General features: G+C 38.4%; 2 protein-coding genes across 2 annotated transcripts; both read left to right on the top strand.

Annotated features, from left to right (window-relative positions):
* The first annotated feature begins 542 nt into the window (after positions 1 to 542).
* Positions 543 to 5,099, top strand: LOC125213785 (signal recognition particle 9 kDa protein-like). The gene is made up of 4 exons (XM_048114524.1): positions 543 to 768; positions 862 to 930; positions 2,377 to 2,470; positions 4,876 to 5,099. Exons 1-4 carry the CDS (start codon positions 697 to 699, stop codon positions 4,950 to 4,952), a joined length of 312 nt encoding a protein of 103 aa, XP_047970481.1. The 5' UTR covers positions 543 to 696; the 3' UTR covers positions 4,953 to 5,099.
* Positions 5,100 to 16,674: 11,575 nt separating this feature from the next.
* Positions 16,675 to 18,255, top strand: LOC125197628. Its single transcript, XM_048096327.1, has 2 exons — positions 16,675 to 17,781; positions 17,893 to 18,255. Exons 1-2 carry the CDS (start codon positions 16,675 to 16,677, stop codon positions 18,253 to 18,255), a joined length of 1,470 nt encoding a protein of 489 aa, XP_047952284.1.
* The last annotated feature ends 669 nt before the right edge of the window (positions 18,256 to 18,924 follow it).

The raw sequence follows: 18,924 nt of genomic DNA, 5'->3' as shown, positions 1-18,924 counted from the left end.
ACTTTCCATTACATTTCTTAAAACCTGTGCCGAGGTCAAAGTGTGTCAAAATTTAGGGGACGGGGAGTATCCGTTTTCTACACATTTTTAATTTATTTTTCAATTTTTCCCCAAAATTCACATTTTTATCTATAAATACCCCCACTTCAATAAAAAAAATTTCCACAAATTTTTTTCCTAGGATTTTAATTATGTATTTTTATTTCTTAGGATTTTAATTATGTAATTTTTATTTTTTAGGATTTAATTATGTAATTTTTATATTTTAATGTATTTTTATATTGTAGAAATGTTTTTAGTAATTAAAGTATTTAAATTGAATAATAGAAGGATGAGATCCTTAAACTTGTCCTTGTGAAAAAGTGTGTTGTACTCGTGCCTTAGAGAAAGGAGAAGTGGGTGTGTGTTGTGCTCGTGACTTAGAGAAAGGAGAAGTGGGTCCGGGTACAGATGGGATGCTCTAACAGTCTAACTACTGATTTTCAAATTAAAGTAATTACTCTGATTTAGGACTTTTTTTCCATTTTTGCAGATGGGTTTAAGTAATAACAAAACGACGTCGTCGTCGTGGCGCTGTAAACTCCCCAAAACCTCGCATAGTTCTCCCGGCGACCGATCCGTTCGACCCAGTCTGGGTTTTGCAAACCCTAATCGCACACGCAGAGTGAAAGAAGCTGAATTCTCACTTTTCTGATCATGGTTTACATTGAATCTTGGGACGATTTTGTGGAAAAGTCCGTCCAATTGTTTCGATCCGATCCCGAAAAAGTATTTCTCTTCACCTCAACTATATTGCACTCATATCATTTGTATTCCATAAAATCTAACTGACGGATAGATATCCTTTACTGGCTGCCACAGACTCGTTATGCCATGAAATACAGGCATTGTGATGGAAAATTGGTGCTCAAAGTCACCGATGATAGAGAGGTCAAATTTCTGAATACTTTAACATTTATGTTTGTTTTCGGATATTTGGTGTTAGCGAATCTTACAACTGTTAATCGAATTTTGAATTCAAAGTGAAACGAATGATGAGAAAATTTTCATGCCAGAGATATCATATGCTGTCTATTTCTGTGAGTGATGAATTTATTCTTGAAGATGTATTCATTGATTAAGGTGTTTGGGGAAGTTCTTATAGCTGTAGGTTATAATGGATAAGCTTTAGCAGCATTACTTTGCAATTATGCCACACTTATATCCTTAAGAGAAAGCACAACTTCAACAGCTTGGCAGATTTCGGGTTTAAATTTTAGAAGATCTTCAAATATGTTTAGCTATGTCCTTGGGAAGTTAAAATCTAGTTGCTATATAGATCTTTGAACTTTCCTTTAAAATGGGACTGGCCTTCTGGTTATTTGGATGTGATTCAATATGTACTGTGTAGATTGTAATCACTTATTAAACTGTAAGTGCGCTCTGGTGCTTAGACTGTTAGACACACCTATTTCGTAGGTGAAGTATATATAGATTTAAAAAATCAGATGATCAAGTAAATTACCATTTGCTTTAAAATTTAAGCTGGCTTCTGATCCTCAGGCAGACCTATTTCTTGGAACATGCAATCCCATATCTTACATGGAATTTATAATCATCTTGTGATCCAGTAATTTACTACAAACATTCGATATGCTGACCCTCATAATGGATGAGCCTTCAGCTTTAACTAATATGCCTGTACCAGTTTGGACACTTTCTATGCACAGTCCATACTTGAAGTGTCCCCTGACAGGGTTAGGTAAACCTCAGATGCAGCATGCAAAATTGTGTTGGCTCATTTCATGAAATTCCAGTAGGAGTTAGCATGAATCAATCATGCTGATAGGGCAGTGTTCACTGTTCAGTCATCATAGGGATGGAAGAGTATTAGTTGCTTTCATTTTATGAGTGCTACTGCTATCTTATTTGATTAAGGTATATTTATTATTTAAGGGTCCTTTTACAGGTGTTCAATCTTCTTAGTAGCTTGGCATGTTTTTTTGTTGCACTCAAGTTTCCATTTACGAGCACTAGATTTTTACACTAATAGGGCAAGATGATTGTGGTGTTATTTGGAGTGCAGTATCATTCTGTGTGGATTCTTTTTTTTTTTTTGTCTAGATTTCCCCTTAATATATACTTTTAACCATCCAGAAGGTGAAAGCTCTTTCTTATTCATGATTATCATAATTCATATCTAAATTAGCCTACCTTGCACTTGATAGATTTGTTATATATATAATCTTGAAGATGCTTGAGATTTTAGAATTTAGCTGAATATGGCTGGCTACTTGTATTTGTTGCGACAATTGTAAGATTAAAACTTACTGAGTGGAATGTGAAAATCTATGTCAAGGACGACGATCAGTAACTTCTTTATTTCTTTTCTTTCAGTGTATCAAATTTAAGACAGACCAAGCACAGGATGCAAAGAAGATGGAGAAGTTCAATAACATCTTCTTTACTTTGATGGCTCGGGGACCTGATGGTAATGTCTTGGCTCATTATTCTCTGTAATCTAGCTGCCTTTATCTAGGGATTAGGGTTAATATAAATTCTGAGTTTAGGTGTGTTCATTATACCTGTAACGTAAGTTAATAATTCAGGACAGAAAGTATACGTAATTTATGTAGATTATGAATTCAGAGGTGATGTTAGTAGAGTTAAGATTGGAAATTATGTTAGTAGCTTTACATGATTATTCCATTAAAACGGCACAGAGGGTCTCTCCTAATCAGCAAGTGTATGTGCCTTCTGAGAGTGTGTGATAGAATGAATTATGTTGCCATGATCATTACTACTTAATTCTTTTGTGGAATAGTCTGTAGGCATCTCTTCATCTTTTGTACTACCTCCATCCCATGCTATTTGCATTTTTCTTTTTTGGCCCGTCCCAAACTACTTGCATTAATGAACTTTTCTAAGTAAGAATTAGAATATTTAATTAAGATATTAGAGTTAATTAAGTGTTACTTTATTAAATGTCCCTTATTAGACTTGAAATACTAATTTAATTACACTAATTACTCAATCGGTCAATCCTTAATTTACGACCCAAAAAAATAGTGTGAGTAGCATGAGACGGAGGGAGTATTATTTTATTATTTTCTTATATAGGAACTTCCCGCTGTCGATTGTTTTTTTTAAAATGTAGGTGAGTTCATTATACCTGCAAATTGAGTTAATAATTCAGGACAGAAAATATACACAGTTAATGTAGATTATGAGGTGAGAGAGTTAAGATTATTTTAGTAGCTTTACATGGTTAATATAAATTCTGGGTGTAGGTGCGCCCATTATATCTGTAATGTAAGTTAATAATCCAGGACAGGAAATGTATGCAATTTAGGTAGGTTATGGATTCAGAGGTAGTGTCAGAGTTAAGATTGGATCATAGGAAATTAAGTTAGTAGCTTTACATTATTATCCATTAAAAAGGTACACAGGTCCCGGTCACCTAACCAGGAATTGTACGTTCCTTCTGAGAGTGTGATAGAATGAATTGCTATCTCCCTATCATATGGAGTGAAAGGCTGATGGATCGTATACTCTTGATAAACTGTCAATTGTCAGCATAAGTAGCATATCGCTCAGCAGCCATGATTAAGGAAACACACGAACTGAAATATGACAGAATATTGAATATGAACCGAAATGATTAATGATAATCCTCTTACAAGGCTGTACGGTAAAATTACCGTCCTTAAACTACTCTCAATAGATTCCATTCTTTCAAACCTCAAGGGACACATATATACTACTAAGGAAATAAAGATAAAATTTACAATAAGCGCTTGATGTAACCACCAATTAACTTCAAATAATTACCCACTAATTTAATCATCAAGCAACGATATAACCCTACCTAATGTGGCCACGGTCATTGCTAAGGTAACTCTTTTATGGAATAGTCTGTAGGCATCTCCTTCATCTTTTGTACTCCATTATTTTATTATTTTATTTTATAGGAACTCCCTGCTGTCAGTTGTTTTTTTTATTTATAGGCTATTATGAATCTATGATCCGATAATATTGTGGTGATAGGAAGGTAATGATGTTCAAAATTTCTTAGACATGTGCTTTGCAGATCTTGGGATGGTAATTTCTTCTCTATAGCCCTTCAGCATTAGCAAATAACATGATTATAGTACCTATAAATAAATAAATAGAATTAATTTTTAAAAATTACTGTCGATTTTCATGGAAAATGCCACATAGAAATATGGAATCAAGGTTGAGGATGACACCATTCATTAGGTAAAGGTAAAACTTAGGTCTTTGATAGTCCACTTCAGGTGGAAGATTTTTGTGCCAGAACTTCTGCTACGTTTAATATTTTGTGCTCTACTCCAGTAAAAAATGTTTTTGTGGAATGTACAAGATAATGTGATCCATTTTGGGTTTCATTTTGGAATGTGTTCGTACTGTGATTATTTGCAAGATTTTGGATAAAGAACAACGTTTTGGGATAAACTATTGGAGAGTGTTTTAGTTTCTTAGTTGTGTTTGTGTTTGTGTTTGTGTTGGAGAGTATGTCTTAATATTTTGTTTTTTTTTCGGGCTAATAAAAATGATAAAAACCCCAATATAAAAAAATCTCACTTGTTCCTGATTGAAAAGTATAATTAGACTCCTTTCTCACTAATCTCTTTACTTTTCTGAAGAGCTGCTACGAATATGAACTACTACTAGTTAACTAAACCAATTACTTTCGGTGTTAATTGCGATTTGTATTCTTATTTATATATACAATGTCTTACTTTAGATGGACCGCTGTAAACGGTAATACGGTGTGCAAGCAAGAGGTTGTAGTAAAATTTGCCACATCTTATTGTTGTCTGTTTCCATTCATTCTCACTTAGAATAATTTGATAATTATGTCTCTGTTTCCAGCCGACATATCTGAAGGTGGTGGAAAAGAACAAGTTGAAGCACAGGCACCAAGGAGAGGAAGGGGAAGGAAGCAATAGTATTACTATTCATCAGCATCTGCTCAACGTAAGAAACATTTTGTGAGACATGGTTTAATTTAGTCATAATTTATTTCATCTGAGATGGAAAGAATTTTGGTTTATTCCTATTATTGAAGATAATAGTGCGTGAAATGGCTTTGGTAACTTCATTTCACTTATACTTCTGTTCTTGCAAACTCTACACCGTGCTTCGCTCATCTTCTTAAAAATAGTTGGAAGCCCATTTCGTTGGAGTATAGCTGAAGCACATCTTCTTAAAAATAGTTGGAAGCCCATTTCGTTGGAGTATAGCTGGAGATGGTCTTTGGCATCAACAAACTGCTTTCCAAAACTTCAAATTGTAGAAATACACAATTTGCCTCAACGATTTGCATGAAAGCGTTTCTCATCAAAAAAACGCATATATGCGTTTTTCGCATTTGGATCTATGAAATATAACGCTTTTTGTTTTTTAAAAACACTCCTATAAAAGCTGGTATGAAGGAATATAGAGAAAATGGAAATATCATGAAAAGAAGTTGTCGCCATTGGTTTATTGAAGAATTGAATGTGTATCATGATAGAAATAAAGTATTACCGAAGAAACCAAGAAGACACTAGCGTTAAGAGGAACTACAATGAGTCGTGCGAATTAATAAAATTATGGATACATATGTATATCAGGTGGAGCATATATATTGGGAGGTGAATGTCGTCGCAGATTTCTTGGTGAAACAAGTGTCTTCATGTACCAGATACAACAAGCGTCTTCATGTACCATATACAACAATCGTTTCATGTCTTTCAATCGAATATGTAGGGATCAGATCACTGTGTATTAACTATTTACTGAGACCTCGTTTATACTATTAAGTTGAGATAATCAACCTCTCAAAACAACAGACCAAGATACGAAATGAATACACAATTACCGGTACATGATACAATTGGAACACTGACTACACTTAAGTCTTCACCGACTCAAGTCCAAGTCGTCCAACTTATATCACATGCACACTAAGTAAACCGTTAGTAGTACGAGAACAACAGATCTTTAATCTACAAAACACAGTAACAATTAAGAAAACATAAGATTAGGAATATATGGCTCAGGTTGCACAACAACTGCACCGGGCCAAGAACCTCTTCAATCTCAATCGACAGTCACATGATGAACACCGTAGGATAGCCTGAACTAGAAATCCTAGGGTTTTACCGATTATCACACACCACGACCTTCTCAACACTAGGATGTCACCGCACTCATAACGAATTTGCACAGACGTCTCAAGAACACAAGGATCTATCAGATCTCACCAAAAGGACCGAAGAAATCTCATATTCAATTTCGACTTAAATGAAATGCGGAATTCTTGGGTAGTCTACTTCCCTTCGAATGAGAAATTCTTTAATTCTTAATTAGATTCAAAAATGAAATTAAAGAATACAAGAATACCTTGGAATTCAAATTCATAAGTGATAATTCTTATGTTTTATTGGATGGAATTTCAATATATTAAAACTATAAGAATCACAAAGTCCTAGCTTTTTGAATAAAAAATTAAATAAGTTAGAACTTAATTTAATGGATTATTCTATTTTGGTAGTTCGATCGTGGAATATGTTTCTTTATCCAACTTACCAGGTCAAACACAAAAGTGTAACCAGGTGTCGGGGAACTCGCAAAACAACCCAGAGGTTGCTTCAGCTTGAGATTATTCCGTTCAAACTCACTAATAGAAGAGAAGGAATGGCTGGAAGAGATGACCGGAGATGATTACAAGAGAGAGAGAGAAGTTCTAGAGAGAAGCGAGAAAAGTAGAAATCCTAATCACAAGTGAGAGAGAGCGAGAGAGAGAGTGAGAGTGAATCGTTTAGATTCACTTAACCCTAAATTGTCACCCACTTAACACTCACACAACAAACACAGACTGTATCCAATGGCCAAGGAGCGTAATCCGGGTGGAGTACACATGTGGCTGCCATCGATGAAGCCCTAGGTAAGTAATGGGTCACAGAGGGTTAGGGCCATCACATAATATTTGAGTCGGATGCCTAATTCAATTAAGCTGAGCCCAATGTCGATATGTCCATTAAATAAATCCCACATAATATATTTGTGTTTTTATGCTTCCTCGAACTGCAAGAGGTTTGCTACGCCTTCATAGTATTTCTTACCCACTCATGCGAGAAAAAAAAAGGAAAGAGCACAAGTTTAGCATTGTTCTTTTTTCAAGTATTGAGCTATTGTTTTATTCATAAAAGGATCTTGGTTGTTGAGTAAGAGTTGTTGTCAATGTTGGATTGATGCACTATTTTTTAGCACTAAATAAACCTGCAAGTATACAGAGTATATCTAGTATAGCCAAATGTCAGTACCGAATATCTGATACGCTCGGATTTTGCACTGTTTTAGGGCCCTTATTTGGTTTGTTTTTAATGTCTAGATCGCAATCCATGTCCGTATTTTACATGTTTTATCTATTTTGGTGTTTTGACATGTTTTGTAAGAATTGTGCATATTTGAGCTAAAAAGATAGGAAAAAGTCGAAGATGGAAGTCTGGAGCATTCAAGACGCCGAGCGGCCCGCTGCGTGTGTCGCAGCGACCGCTGGCCCATAACGACTGCTACGTCTGAAGCGGTCCGCTCCGGAGAAAGTTGTGCTAAAAATCTGAAGACGCCCAGCGGTCAGTGCGCAGTGACCGCTCGAGAAGGTCCCGAAGCCACTGGACTAATTTGCAGCGACCGCTACACAAATGGGCAGAAGCTACGGGCAACGCACATCGACCGCTGACCAAGGTGCAGCGGTCCGCTGTGAAAACTCAGCGCACGTTTTGACCTAGATTTTCTCCAGATTTTACCAAAATTAGCCAACCTTTTCCTTATATCCATAGGATTCGAATTTCTCCCTATATATACCCCCTCAACCTCTTCATTCATGTACACTTTTACACACTCTTTTGCCTCACAATTCTAGAGCATAATATTTGAGAGGTCTTCGCTGTGCAAGAGGTTGAAGACGAATTCAAGCGAAGATCAAGGCTACAGGATTCTACCTTTGGGTTTTATCGCTTTAGTTCTTATTTTTACATTGTTTTCCCTTCAAACTATGTTTTTATATTATCCTATCATGTGTAACTAAATTCATAGGATTCTAGGGATGTGTTAGTAACTCTTATTGGTTTATACAATTCCGTTTTCTATTTAATATCCGTTTTGTTTTTACTTCGTTTCTTCCTTAAGTTGTTCCGTAATACTGCATGTTTGAGTGACACATTCGATGCTGATTTAATATAACTTGCTACATAATCGTGAGAGGAGGTTGGCGAGTTAGATCCACATAATAGACACTACAATTAGCTTCCCTTAACACAACACTGTTAATTGAGAGTGAGGACTTTTCAAAGGTCTTAGGAGCTTTTAGGAGTTACGAATCTAGGATTGATAACTATAGTGTTAGTAATCTACGCTTGTACCGCATGGGCATAACTAGTGTGACTCGTTCTATCGAAGTATAAACTGTGCTAGGGTATTGTAGTTGGAATTTGTATAACCATAATTGTGAGAACGCACATCCCCGGAATTCTCTTATCTCATATATTTTCTCTCTAGTCTTGTAGCAATCGGTGATTTACTGCTTTCAGTTTATTTGTTTTCAAAAGTTTTCAAAAACTCTCTGGTTCTCCAAATAGTAAAAGAGGCTTAGTAGAAGGTAGCCAGTCGGTGATCTTATTCCACTTGTTCGACAATCCGGTACTGACCTTTAGCTATACTAGATCTACCATGTTATACTTGCAGGTATTTTTAGTGCTAATAAAAAGTGCATCAAGTTTTTGGCGTCGTTGCCGGGGAATAATATCACTTTGTGATTGATATCTTCCAATGGACGATTTTACTACTTTGGATTTTCTTGCTTTCAATTTTTATTTTGAGTTTTAATTTTTATTTTATTTCTGTCTCTTTCAGGTAGTTTACGCGAACGCGCTGTGGGAAGGACAGCCTAGAGCCGCTCGATCTCAAACTTGAAAGGACATGTAGGATAATAAGAAGAGGACGACTAGCAATGGCAGACGAAGACAACAGAACCGAGCTGGAGATGTTACAGACCCAAGTGAAACTCTTGATGGATGAGAAGCTCGCTCTAGAGGTACAGGAAAAGAAAAACAGGGAGATGGTCCCTGTCATGCAGATGTTTAACCACAGAAACATTCTCACGTTTCCCGAGGGCCCTCGGGTTGATGCTAATAATTTTAAGCTGCGCATACCCCTAATTCAAAGGGCTGAGCAGCATCCTTTTGCAGGAAGGTCCACGGAAGATGCAAACCGCCACCTCTCTAGGTTCGTGGAGATTGCTAACACCCTCAAGTTAAATGGCGTCGACGACGATGCCATTAGGGTACGCCTCTTTCCCTTTTCCCTTATGATGCACTTTTTATTAACACTAAAAATACCTGCAAGTATACAGGGTAGATCTAGTATAGCTAAAGGTCAGTACCGGATATCGAACACGGGGAATATATTTGCAACTGGCTATTATGTACTAAGTGTCAAATACTATCTAGAGAAACAAGAGAAGTTTTGGGTTTTTGAAAGTAAAAACAATTAAAAGCAATCAAACAACTAAATGCAATTAAATCACAAAGATAAAATATGAGAGATAAGAGAATTCCATGGATGTGCGTTCACAGTTATGGTTATACAAATTCCAACTACAATACCCTAGCACAGTTATTACTTTGATAGAACGAGTCACCTAGCTTATGCTCATGCGATGCAAATGTTGATTACAAAATTAGGGTTGTCAATCCTAACACGTAACTCCATAAAGCTCCTAAGACCCTTGAAAAGTCCCCACTCTCAATTAACAGTGCCGTTTTAAGGGAAGCTAACTGTAGCGTCTACTAAGTGGACCTAACTCGCTAGAACTCTGTCACAGTTATGAAGCAAGTTATTCACAGTTATGAAGCTAACTGTAGCGTCTACTAAGTGGACCTAACTCGCTAGAACTCTGTCACAGTCATTCACGCACTCACATGTGGCAAACTTCCAAAGATGGGAAGTGTTCTCTCACTCTCAAAGTGTATAATAAATGTAATGTGTATATAAGCACTCAAATCATGCATCATGCAAAGTTTACCATAGGCTTGCTCAAAGTCTAATCCCTCCTCTACTAAATGTGATTAAGCTTCAAAAGTCCGAAAGGTCTTTATCTTTGGTTGTAATGTAGGCTCTTTGGTAGGTGAGGAATATTTGGCTAAAAGTGACTAAAATAAAAATATCCCAAGTAGAGTAAAGATAACTCCACTTTTCTAAACCCAAGACACTTTTAACACTTTATTTATTTTTCTTCTTCAACTCACTTTCCAATCCTTCGATTTTCTTTTCTTTTCTTTTCACAACCTTTCACACTTTTTCTTTTCTTTTTTTTTCTTCTACATCCCTTCTTTTCTAAGATCAAGCACATATGTGGAATTTTTCTCAATTTCACAACTTGTACTTTTCATTACATTAAGCACACTACTTTTTATACTTTCTCCTTTTCTCTCCAATTCCTTTACAAAATAAGATAGCAAAAACTAACTAACCCAAGGAATTATCCCCATTATGTTGGCTTCCAAACAAAAGGCTTAAAGGCTCAAAATTGGCTCCAAAGGGAAAAATTTTGAATTTTTGAGAGGGTCAAAATTTTGGATAAAAGTAGGCTAGAAAAGATGGCCTATCATCCTCCTAAATCAACTTAAACACTATGTAAACTTAGGCAAGACTAGGAGCAAGTTCTAGAGACATATACATGAATGCAGATAAATCACACAAGAATGAAATAATAGGCTCAAATCCTCACAAGGTATAAGCATGATTTAAGGCGAACAAGCAATTCACTAATTATGCACATTTTCACCAAACCATCAAATCAAAACGTTAAGCCACACTTAAACATAGATGGAATGTAATATCATCGACAACTCGATCTAAAGTGTGTCCCTAAGCATGCGTGTTTCTAAGTTCTTCATGTTAAGTTCACGACATGGATTCAAAGAAAACATTTTAAACAACAAGATTCTCCTACGGGGTTTTGAAAAAAAAAAAAAAAAAACTTAAAGCAAAAAGAAAACCCTAAAACAAAAACCTAAACTCACGGTCCACCACTTCATCCCCCCAAACTTATTTACAATAAAGTGTAAAATAAGTTTGTAGAGTCGGTAGGGACGTGAGTGGACTACTAAAAAGAAAATATACCTTGAAAAATTTCGCGTAGATGATGCACTTTTTATTAGCACTAAAAATACTTGCAAGTATACAGGGTAGATCTAGTATAGTTAAAGGTTAGTATCGGATATCGAACTCGGGGAAGACGAACACAAAGTGTCTATCCTCTACTAAGACTCAATTACTATTTGGAAAAACAATTGGGTTTTGAAAACTTTTGAAAAACTGAAAAACAATAAGAGCATAGATCAACTAAAAGCAGATAAATCAAGAGGAAGACAATAGAGATAAGGGAATCATAGGGATGTGTGTTCACAGTTATGGTTATACAAAATTCCAACTGCTATACCCTAGCACAATTTATACTTTGAAAGGACGAGTCACCTAGCTTATGCTCATGCGATGCAAACGTTGATTACAAAATTAGGGTTGTCAATCCTAACACGTAACTCCAAAAAGCTCCTAAGACCCTTGAAAAGTCCCCACTCTCAATTAACAGTGCCTTTTTAAGGGAAGCTAACTGTAGTGTCTACTAAGTGAATCTAACTCGCTAGAACTCTGTCACATTTATGAAGCAAGTTATATTAAATCATACACGATTGTGTCACTCAATCATGCAGCATCAAAACTACTTAGGGAAGAAACAAAGTAAAAACAAAACGGATATTAAATAGAAAAAGGAATTTGTCGTTACTAACACATCCCTAGAATCCTATGAGTTTAGTTACACATAATTGAATAAGCTAAAAACATAGATTGAAGGGAAGACAATTTGAACATAAAACTAAAGCAAATAAAACCCGTGGGTTGAATCCTTGTTGTTCTTGAAATCCTTCTCCAACTCCTTGCACCAATGAAGTACTCTAGGTCTTGATCTCTATGAAGTATTTTGCAATTAGAAGTTCTCTCTTTTTGATGAAGCTTGAGGCCTTATTTATAGGGAAAGGCCATGCCTTGTTGTAGAAGGAAAAAAATCTCCAAAATATGGTAAAAGCTGGGCGCAAATCTAGGGCTTCTCGTATTCGCCGCCTTTTTCCGGCGGGCCGCCGCACCTTGGCCGGCGGTCGCTTTGCGTTGGAGTCCAGTCTGTTCCCTCGGCGGCGGACCGCCGCACATCTTCCGGCGCTCGCCGGACGAGACTTCTATTCCAAGCACGTTTTTCCGAGGCGGACCGCTGCATTGATCTGCCCACCGGGCGCCGGCGGTCGCCGCACACATCCGCGGCGGTTGCCGGTCGCCGTCTGACTCCAGATTCCCAAACTTGGCGTTTTGGCTCCCTTTTTCGGCTCATTTATGCACATTTCTCACAAAACACGTCAAAATACCAAAATAGACAAAATATGCAAATGATGGACGTGTAGAGTGACTTTGACATAAAAAACGGACCAAATAATGGCCTTAAAATAGTGCAAAATCCGAGCGTATCAGAGAGGTTGACGGGGCGAAAATTTGAAAAATTCGAAAAATCACGGCTGGAAACGTGCTCAGGTGGCGGGCCGCCGCGCGTCCTGTCCGGCGGTCGCCGGACATCGTCAGATTGTTCCAGCGAGCAGGTGGCTGACCGCCGCAGCGCTTGCAGTGGTCGCCACGTAAGGGTCAGAACTTGCGAATTTTTTTTTTTTCAAAGCAGAAAACAAAACAAACAAAAACCAAAAGATACTCAAAAACTGGAAATAAATGGTTGGGTTGCCTCCCAACAAGCGCTTATTTTTCGTCTTTAGCTTGACGTTCTTTGAAGCTCATGTTATCCCCCATCGTGAGGATTCCTTTGGGATGCCTTTGTACCTACAAATTCGCAATGTGAGCATAGAATGAAGAAAATTATAGTAGGATACAACACATAGTATTTGGCAATCCCCCAAACTTGAACCAAATCAAGGTGTAAACATAATCACATGCAAGACCAAGTAATCCACCTTGATTCAAAAATCATCCCCCATCAAGATCTCTATCCCCCAATAATTTGCAAGAATTTTCAACCATAGACCAAGAACATGCAAAACAATATAATCTCAAGAATATACACAAGTCATGCAAGATAAAATAGCCTCACAATGCTATGAACATGAACTATGCGTATCAACAATCAAAACAACGAGGAATTCAAATTTCATCCACGACAAGAAGCTAATTCAAGCACACCCAAAAAATCCAACTCACAAATTCACCAACAAATTATCAAAAGAATATCATCCCCCATCAAACTCCATGGTAAACTACCAAAATATATACCAACAACAAAGTCATCCAATGAAAGTATTCAAGATCAAAGCTCAGAAATTATAAGAAGAACATACCTTGCGTTGGTTGACAATTGAGCACAAGAACAATTCGGTAGAATCCAAAGAACTTAATTGAGTGATGTGAATTTGGAGTGTGGGTGTGTGAATAATGTGGAGAAATAGAATTTAAAGAGAGGGGAGAAAGTGGATGCTAGGGTTAGAAAGAAAAAGAATGAAAGAAGGAAAGAAGAAACATACCTTATGTGAGAGTCTCGCGTCTAACACGCTGCGGCGGTCGCTGACTGCAGTTTAGCGGACCGCCGTGGATGGCCTGTCCTTACTGTTCTTCTTTCGGCGGGCCGCCACAACTAACGCGGCAACCGCCAACCCTGCTCCAGATTCTTTTTTTTTCAGAGAAAAATGAAAATAAACTCAAAGAAAAAGATTTTTTTTTAAAACGAAAAATAAAAATAAAACGAAAATTTTAAAACAAAGCGAAAATAAAAATAAAACTAGAAACTACTAAAAACAAGAAAGCTATCAACATTGGACTTTATACCTCACCCATGCTCTACGGAGCTTATCAAGTGCTGCAGCAGAAGATTGTGCAAACACAAAATGTGACAATGAACTGAAAAGATTGAACCCACACAAATCGTACCTCAGATATTTCGGACAACTTCTTAGCTTGAACTTGGATTTCTCGGTTTTGCTCCAACTTTTCCTCCATGCATGACTTAATTGTGAATCTTCACCAAAATCAGCTTTGTCAGCAATAAAAGGAATTAACATTATAGAGAGAGAGGGTTTGAAAGAATTAACCACAGTTTTATTTGTCTCATCTTCTTCAACCTCATGGGAAGGCATGGTCATGGTGTAGGCGTTAGGAACTTGCGACTCTGGGGACTGACTTTCAGGCGGCGGACCGCCGCAAAGTGGTGCAACGGCTGCTCTGCATCTATGTCCGTATCGGCCTCGGATGGCTGTGAAGTTCCCGGCGGACCGCTGTGAAGATGTGCAGCGGGCCGCTGAGGATGATCAACGGCGGGCGAGGGGTCAGTTTGTTCCTTCTCTTTTTCTTTACTCCCTATTGCAGTGGCCAGATTCCCCACATTGTATTCCAATTCCCCCACTTGTGCGACAAGACTTGCGAATCCTTGCTCTAAAAGGTCGGTGTTTTTTTCCAAATTCATCAACCTCTGATTGGCCACCTTCCTATTTTCTTGTACCTCGATGATGCAAATTTCTAACAGTTCCTCCCAATTGGTGCGGGGCTGTTCCTCCTTTTCCTCTTCAATGATTGGTTTTTCTTCAAAACATGGGAGTATCGCCTCAGTGATCCTCTTTTTCATATTTTCGAGTACTTCACTCATCTCTTTGAATTTCTTCTCCATGGACTTCATCGTGTTTTCCATTCGAATATCTCTCCCTTGTTGTAGACTCTCTTATCTATGTCTTCCAAGTTCTTGTATTATGAATTCAAGTCGACGACACCTTTGCTCGGATTCATCATTGGTGGTGTATGCCCATGTCGGCTGTCTCTAATATTGAAACGCATCCATTGTTGCTGCTTGCTCTCCTCAAGTACCTAAAAAAATAAAAAGAAAAATAAAATTATATAATATTACACTCTAAATTAGTATAATCAACCTTTCTACAATATCAGCTTAAAGCAAAAATATTCCCCGACATCGACGCCAAAAACTTGATGCACTTTTTATTAGCACTAAAAATACCTGCAAGTATACAGGGTAGATCTAGTATAGCTAAAGGTCAGTACCGGATATCGAACACGGGGAATATAGTTGCAACTGGCTATTATGTACTAAGCGTCAAAGACTATCTAGAGAAACAAGAGAAGTTTTGGGTTTTTGAAAGTAAAAACAATTAAAAGCAATCAAACAACTAAATGCAATTAAATCACAAAGATAAAATATGAGAGATAAGAGAATTCCATGGATGTGCGTTCACAGTTATGGTTATACAAATTCCAACTACAATACCCTAGCACAGTTATTACTTTGATAGAACGAGTCACCTAGCTTATGCTCATGCGATGCAAACGTTGATTAAAAAATTAGGGTTGTCAATCCTAACACGTAACTCCATAAAGCTCCTAAGACCCTTGAAAAATCCCCACTCTCAATTAACAAGTGCCGTTTTAAGGGAAGCTAACTGTAGCGTCTACTAAGTGGACCTAACTCGCTAGAACTCTGTCACAGTTATGAAGCAAGTTATATTAAATCATACACGATTGTGTCACTCAATCATGAAGCATCAAGATTAACTTAGGGAAGAAACAAAGTAAAAACAAAACGGATATTAAATAGAAAACGGAATTTATATAACCAAAGTCGTTACTAACACATCCAAAGAATCCTATGAATATAGTTAGACATAATTGAATAAGCTAAAAACATAGATTGGAGTGAAAACAATTGGAACATAAAACTAAAGCAAATAAAACCCGTAGGTTGAATCCTTGTCGTTCTTGATGTTCTTGCTTCTTTCTCCAACCCCTTGCACAATGAAGAACTCTCAAATTTATGCTATGGAAGTAATTGGCAAAAAGATGATGAAAGATTAGGGTTGGAGGAGGAGCTATGAAAGCTCCCCTTTTGGGGGCTAAGGAAGGGTTGAATTCTATGAATGAGGTTATGGGGTATATATAGGCTTTAGAAGGATTTAAATTTGGTAATAAGTGTCCTCCAAGCATTAGGAAATATGTAATTTTCGTTCCCCATAGTAGAAGGAAAAGATTTGGCTTCACAAGGTAATATCTTCTTTCCTTCTTCAAATTTCCGCCTATACTGCAGCTGGCAGCTTTGCGCGACTTTGGTAGAACGGCCATAACTCTCTCCAGGCAACTCTGATTGAGTTGATTCTTGAATCTTCTTGAAGCTCTTTTCAAGACGAAGAGAATGGTGTGTAGAACACTCCGACCGGATTTCAGGATCGCCGGAAAATTGAGTTTTAAGACAGATGTCATGCGCCGCGTTTTTGTAGCGGGCCGCCGCACCTTGGCCGGCGGTCGCCGCGCGCAGTCAAGTAGCTTCTGACTCCTTGTGGCAGTCGCCACGCACTTCCCGGCGGTCGCCTGGCGTGTCTTTGTCTCCGCTAAGCGCCGGCGGTCGCCAGAAGTGTTGCGGCGGTCGCCGGAGAAGCTCCAGATTTCCTACTTCGCGTTTTTACTCCCTTTTTAGGCTCAAATATGCACATTTCTCACAAAACATGTCAAAATACCAAAATAGATAAAATATGCAAATAATGGACATGTAATGCAACTTTGACCTTAAAAACGGGCCAAATAATGGCCTTAAAACCGTGCAAATTCCGAGTGTATCACCTTACAAATTTTGCTAAGGAATGGTTTGAATGTCTACCTACAGAGCAAGTATCCACGTGGAAGGACATAGTGGCTGCTTTCCTCGACAAGTATTACCCGCCGGGCACCATATTGAAGCTGAAGAGTGAAATCTTCCAGTTCATCCAGCGCCCAAACGAGCCTCTTTATGTGGCCGTTGCTCGTTTCAAAGGATTACTCCGCAAGTGCCCCAACCATGGTTTCACCGTGGACCAGCAGGTAGGCATTTTATATAATAGCTTTAACAAGCAAATTTGCGCTATGTTGGATTCATGGGGGAACAAAGGATTCCTAAGGAAGAGCGGAGCAGAGGCTATGGCGGTGATAGAGGAATTTGCCACAAATAGTTGCGGGTGGTCAAAAGAGAGGCATCAAACGAGGAGAGTTGCAGTAGTAGAGGCAGACGAGGAGAGCTCCTTGGTGAAGGAGTTGGCGGAGCTAAAGGTAAGGGTGAATCAGATGGATACATCGAGGAGAGAAGATCCGATTCCACCGACCTCCATTATCGCAATCACCAAACCCGACGCTGAAGCCGCTCCCATTGAGGATGTCAACTATGTGCAACAAGGAGGCAGTCCCAACAGATCCTTTAACAACAATAATTATCGCCCTAATCATGGGGGTGGTAATTACAATAATTATAATGGGAACCGTCCTCATCCCAACCTTTCGTACTCTAACAATAATTTCTTGCAGCCCCCTGCAGGATTGAATGCGAGTAAAGATAGAAAGACCAACGACACCAAGATTGGAGTCTTGGAAGCAAGGTTGAACAACCTCGAGGCTGGAATAAACACGCTCACAACTGCTGTCACCTCAATCAAAAATCAGATGGACCAAGTCCAACAAAAGTTAGAGGAGGACAAGAAGGCAGCAGCGCGAGTTGCAGACATTAACAAAAAGTGGGTCGCGAAGCAGAAAAAAAGCACCTCTGGGGCTCAAACCGGAGTCTGCCCGACGCCCAGCGCACCGCTGCAAGCTTCGCAGCGGGCCGCTACCGTGCCAGCAGAAACTCCCGCGCCCAAGGATGCTCTCGTGCGTCACAATGGGATTGTACTCCTATTCCAGCCAAAGAGGAAGTTTAAGCTTGAAGAATAGTTCAAGCACTTTTTGAATATGTACTGCAAGGTGCACATTAACATTCCTCTCGTTGAATCATTGCAGGAAATACCTAGGTATGCGAAACTACTTAGGGAGGCCGTGATGCGAAAGAAGAAGCCTACAAAGGCTGATCTTAAGTTGCCTCTTCATTGCAGTGAGATCATTCAACGGGAGAAAACAGTAAAGCAGAGAGATCCTGGCCAGTTCATTATCAAGTGTTCAATCGGCCAAGGAAAAGTAGACAAGGCACTGTGTGATCTTGGAGCTAGCATCAACATCATGCCACTCAAATACTACGAAAAGCTCAATATCGGGCCACTTATGAAGGCAAACTGCATGATTAGGTTCGCCGATAACTCCACAATTAAAGCGGTGGGCATGATCGAGGATGTGTTGGTAAAAGTAGATGATTTCATTTCCCGCTGATTTCATTGTACTTGACATGAAAGTTGATAAAAATGTGCAACTAATCCTCGGAAGAGATTTTCTCGCCAAGAGCAAAGTGCTTATTGATGTAGGTAGGGGAGAAATCACGCTTAACGACAATGCTAGCAAGTCCACCTACAAGATAGAGAGCGAGTTGTTCAAATACGAGGAGGCACAAAGAGCCAAGATGGAGTACGAGTGCAGAAATGTATTGATGATCGACATGAAAAAGCCTAAAGGGCCGAAAGAATGGGAGGATTGTTCTAACCCTTCTATTTTTGTTATTAATACTGTACCTCCGGCCCCGAAAAAGGGCAAGCCTAACCCCCCTAAAGTTACACCGCAGGAAAAACCGAAGCGGAAGAAGAAGAAGAAGAAGAAGGCTCCGTCACAAGATGACCCCGAAGTTTACGTGATCAAGACCGCGAAAGCAAAGTACAAATGGTGGAGAAAGATGGGAATGTGAAGCAATTATCCAGAACTTAGAATAGAAACGAAGTAAGAACAAAATAGATATTAAATAAATAGTAACTGTATAACCAAAGTCGTTACTAACACATCCCTAGAATTCTATAAGTTTAGTTACATATGATAGAATAATCTAAAAACATAGTTTGTAGGGAAATCATAAAGAACATAAGAACTAAAGCAAATAAAACCCAAAGGTTG

This window comes from Salvia hispanica, chromosome 1 (genome assembly GCF_023119035.1).
Source record: "Salvia hispanica cultivar TCC Black 2014 chromosome 1, UniMelb_Shisp_WGS_1.0, whole genome shotgun sequence".
NCBI classification, from domain to species: domain Eukaryota; kingdom Viridiplantae; phylum Streptophyta; class Magnoliopsida; order Lamiales; family Lamiaceae; genus Salvia; species Salvia hispanica.
The sequence above is the reverse complement of the archived record's forward strand: the minus strand, read 5'-3'. Positions and strand labels throughout refer to the sequence as shown.